The sequence below is a fragment of the Enhydra lutris genome, unplaced genomic scaffold, assembly GCF_002288905.1.
Source record: "Enhydra lutris kenyoni isolate GAN:26980312 unplaced genomic scaffold, ASM228890v2 scaffoldscaffold1, whole genome shotgun sequence".
Classification (NCBI taxonomy): domain Eukaryota; kingdom Metazoa; phylum Chordata; class Mammalia; order Carnivora; family Mustelidae; genus Enhydra; species Enhydra lutris.
In genome coordinates this window covers 2509932-2514642 of record NW_019154085.1, presented here as the reverse complement: position 1 = coordinate 2514642, position 4711 = coordinate 2509932, and the positions used below count along the sequence as shown (strand labels likewise).

Here is a 4711-nt window from a genome sequence, read left to right as displayed (position 1 = left end):
TAATTATTAATAGAGCACTGATGAATTACCTCTGCCTGAATTTGTTCTTGAAATGAAACTGTGTTTATCTTATGATACAAAGCAGCCCGTTAATTTATCAAGGATAATTAATATTCAGGCAAGACAGCTTTATTGTAGTGGCTTTAGAACCCAAGCAGTAAACGTAATAATGGATTAAAGTCTCCTTAAACTTTAACCGTAAGAAGATATTAGTACATTCACTTTAAGTTTTAAAAATACTCATACTTATATTCAGATTTATTGTCTCTGATTTCAGAGTTTTACTTTTGTTGTATAAATAATCACAGTAAAATAGAATTAAAATGTTTGTAGATCAGACTGAGTTTTGTACGGCGGCTCTAGAAATCCTTTCCTGAAACCACTAGTAACCCATACTACTAACCCAGCATTTTTATTTTATTTTTTATTTTTCAAGTTTTTATTTAAATTCCAGTTAATTAACATACAGTGTAATCTTAGTTTCAGGTGAAGAATTTAGTGAATCAACACTTACTTAACCAGTATTTGTTGATGAAGAGAACTCTCCAAGACAAGGCTATGATGATGTACATGCACAGTGCCTTTACGATGCCAGGGATAAATCTATATTTTGCACATGTCAGCATTTTCAAACTGTGAATCTGAAATGTAAAGCTATGAATTAAAATTCAGTTGTTAACAAATATGTTTTATTAATAGGTCTTTGGTCCTTTGATTTAACTGTGACACAGCTGCTGCAAGAAAATGTAATTGAGTCTGAACGAGGCATTATCAACGGGGTCCAGAACTCCATGAACTACCTTCTCGATCTTCTGCATTTCATCATGGTCATCCTGGCTCCGAATCCTGAAGCTTTTGGCTTGCTCGTGCTGATTTCAGTCTCCTTTGTGGCTATGGGCCACATCATGTATTTTCGATTCGCCCAGAAAACTCTGGGCAGCAAGCTTTTTGCCTGTGGTGCTGAGGAAAAAGAAGTCTCGAATGAAAACCCAGCGAACACATCCGTTGTGTGAGACAGCGGAGCTGGGGCCGCCTCCGCCGGGTTAGATCGCGCGCTCGCTGCTTTCCTGCTTCAGCCTGTCCGTGCGCCGCGAGGCCCTTCTCTGGTTCCCCCTTGTGCTGTGAGGGCTGAAAGCTATTTAGGAAACTTAGGTCAGAGGAAGTGAGCTGGTTAATTTCCCTTACATTTAAGGTGGAAGAAAAATAGGAAAAGAAAAGCTCCGTTTAAACGTAGCCAGTGGAATGGTAACACTGATTTCTCCGTTTCTCACGAGGGCATGAGATTTTACGTAAGAGCGGTTAGTCATGGGATTTAACTTATTCTTTGGCAAATATCTGTTATCTGTGCAAGAATTCGTTCAGATGCTTCATCTTCCCCTAAAGCTCATTCGTGTCCAGGTCTAGCTCATTTACTTTCTTCTAACATCTTATTCCCATTATAAATACAAATTCTGCTTCCTTTATGAAGAAGAGAGTTTGGGAACCAGTGTTATTCTTAGGGACCCTATAGACTGGAAGGGATTTACATTTATATGGAAGAATGGAGTCCTTCACTAGCATTCCCAAATAGGGTTTATGGTTGTAGTTTAGGGAGCACCTTCGTCTTTTTATTTTCCTGGTGAGGTGGTGTGGTCAGCCGATGTAGCACTTGACAGAAGTGGCTGTTGCGGAGCTGCCGGGGGCGAGGCTGTGGCTGCACCGCGGTGACCACTCAGGGCTTCATGTGCCAGATGGTCCGGCCGCAGGACCTGGGAGCGAAAGTCCCACGGAAGGGGAGACCTGAGCTGAGCCCCAGCGCTGTCTCCGCCGCTGTCCCCTGCCATGTGTATCTTGGAATGTGAGGGAGCCGCTTCCTGCTGGGCCACGAGATGCAGACAGCGCTCGCATGGGAAGGTTTTGTCGTAAAATCATCTGACTCTAAAATGTGTCCCGTAGAGCATTTTTCCTTCACCATGTTGTGCTTGGAGTTATTTTTACACAGTTGTAGAGCAAGGCTGGTCGCCCGTGTGGCTCCGTCACACGTCTGTGAGAAGGATGGAGCCATAGAAACACTTTTGTACGGATTTTTAAGAAAACTGTTTTGTAAGTCATCTCGCCACATGCCAGTCCCTAACCGTCGTGCACTTTCGAGGGGACCGCGGTCCGCCCTGTGAGCACTTTTCCTCCTGCCTGCGGTTGTCTGCCTCCTTCTCTGCTATGACACGATGATCTCCGGTTGTAAATCTTTGTAAAATGTTTCTATATAAAACCATTTCGAGAATCTGGACTCCTTTTCCTGAGTTGCGCCGCCCGATGGTTTCCTGTTGTTTGTCACAGAACCTGGGTTTCGGATGAGGGCGTCTTCCTCTTTAGAGGATGTAGGACTATGGAGGGTAGAGCGTGGTGGGTTTTCATGTCCCCGCACTGTCCCCGCACTGCTCATGTGCACCCACAAGCCCGGCCCGTGCCCGTCCTTGGCCACGTCCCCGAGCTCCGATTCCTTCTCCGGCGGTGTCAGGCCGGCTCGCCCCACCGGGTCAAGTCAGGGGAGTCGCGGGGAAGTCCCTGTGCCCCGTGGGGAGGTGGCGTGTGTCGCGTGTCGCCTGTCGCGGGAGGGCTGGGCCTCGCTCCTGAGACGGTCCCCGAGAGGTTCCGGCCGCGGACCCGAGCGGAGCCAACCCTGCGCCCGGCCCGCGGCGGCGGAGACGCGGTGCGGCCCAGGCGGGGCGTCCGGTGCGGATTCTGCTCCGACGCGGCCGGTCGGAGGCCCCGGTCCCGTCCCTCCGCGCGGGAACTGGACACCTCGGCGTCGCCCCGGCTCCGCGTCCGTCGGGCCGGGGGTCTGGCCGCCGTCGAGCGGGCCCCGAGCTCCGTCCCCGGTGGGTCCCAGCAGGAGTCCCGGCCCGACCGTGCGGGATGCGCGGAGCCTGGCCCGCAGGGGAAGGTCGCGGCTCCGCGTGGGGCGTCTCGCCAGGTCGCGGGTCCGGGGGCGAGGCGGGTGCGGGACGAAGGGGCCGAGTTGGAGTCTTCGCCGTCCGTCCGCGTCCGCAGGGAGAGGGAGGGAAGCGGCGGGCGCCGCGGGCCGGGCCGGCTCTGCTGCTCACGGACGGACGGATGGACCCGCCTTAACCGGGGCACGCGCTCCGACCCCTGCGCGGCCGCTTGGGTCACACCGACGAGGGACGCGGCCCGCGCAGGCGACAGTGTCTGTCACGCGCCCTGTGAGGACATTCATGAGAGACTCACGCACGTCGTCCCCGTCGCAGTCAGTGACCGCGAGCCTGTCCCGCTGCGCGGCTCGCGGGCTCCGTGCGCGGCCGCCGACGCCGTCCTTGCTGCGGGGCCGAGCGCAGGCACGTGCGGCGGCTCCGGTCCGGCCGCTGGTCCCTGCCCCGCCGCCCCGCCCCGCCCTGCCCCGCCCTGGGAAGGAAGCCGGTTCGAGAACATTCTCCCGGGCCGACCGCGAGATGGACCCGCGGCACAAGCGGCGCGAAGCGGAGCAGCCGGACGTGCGGGCCCCGCGTCGGGCCCTGCGCCCTCCCAGAGCAGCCGCGGCTCCGGCGTCCGCGCGGGGTCCCCGGTGCGCACGTGCGGCCCAGCGACCGGACCGTCCCTCCTGCCCGACGACAGGTGCCCGGACCGTCCCTCCTGCGGACGACACCTGCGGCAGCCCCGAGCCCCGTGCGCGCCGCGTCCGAGTTTCCCCGGAGAGCGGTTCGCGGGGAAGACGCGGGCATCGGGGTGAAGTGCGCGAGGAGATGCGGCGGACGCACAGTGCGGGCGCGGAGAGCGGGAAAGAGCTGCCCGAGGTCACGTCGGGTCGAATGACCCGTGTGCGTTCACCTGCGACCGCACGACGTCCGCGCGTCGGGCCCAGACTTCTTACTCCAGGTTCTTTACACTGTGCGGCTGCAGGATGATGACGATTAAAACAAACAAACAAAAAAACTTGAAAAATGTTCTGGATTATACAGTGTGCTCCTGTTTTGAAAAAGAAAAAGCACAGAATTTTACATGGACAAAGTCCCCTTTCCCATCCCACTCCCGCAGTGAACCGTTTACGGTGCATCCTTACAGATAATACTTTTGGGATGAAGTTTAAAAAATAACTCTTCATGTCATCATTGGGCTGCTTCACCAAGATGGTGTTGATCTCTATCTGTTCATTGATTTTTAAGTGTATATTTATCCCCCAGATTCTGAGTTAAAAACAAATTTGCATTAAGATTGTTGATATAGCAATTAAATTTTTTAAAAATATAGATTAAAAACTTTAAAAGCATAGAATAGGTACACAAATCTCTAGTCTAATATACTTATAATGACTGAGAAATCAATGTAGTCTGAGATTCCTTTCGGCCAAGACAGAAGGCCCCTGAATTTGACCTTCCCCTCCGAGTGACACTTACTGAAACTCTTCATTATCTCACTTAAACATTGCTGCTGCCCTTCCAGCTCCTTTTTCCCCCGCAATCCACCTTTCAGAATAATCTTTGCTATCAGAGCATTTTTGTTTTACAACATAGCAATTCACGGGTAGAGTTGAAATGTTGGAAGAACCTTGTGACAACGTATGCATCACAAACAAGTCGGAACCGGCTACATGTAAGTCACACTTTAAAAGTTAAGTGACTTTTTTCCTTATATGGAGACTTGTTTACAGTCTCCAAGTCCAAAAGGGAGCAAATATTTTATCTAAAGGATGGACCAATGAGAGATCAAAGTACAAGTG

The 4711-nt window shown here is 52.5% G+C and overlaps 1 protein-coding gene across 1 annotated transcript in view; it reads left to right on the top strand.

The window, feature by feature from the left end:
- LOC111142150 (solute carrier family 40 member 1) overlaps positions 1–1664 on the top strand; it is a 21104-nt gene extending 19440 nt beyond the window's left edge. The window contains exon 8 of the mRNA XM_022495142.1: positions 700–1664. Within this exon, the coding sequence (XP_022350850.1) occupies positions 700–1013 (314 nt within the window). The 3' untranslated portion in view covers positions 1014–1664. The remainder of the gene's footprint in view (positions 1–699) is intronic.
- Positions 1665–4711: the final 3047 nt, after the last annotated feature.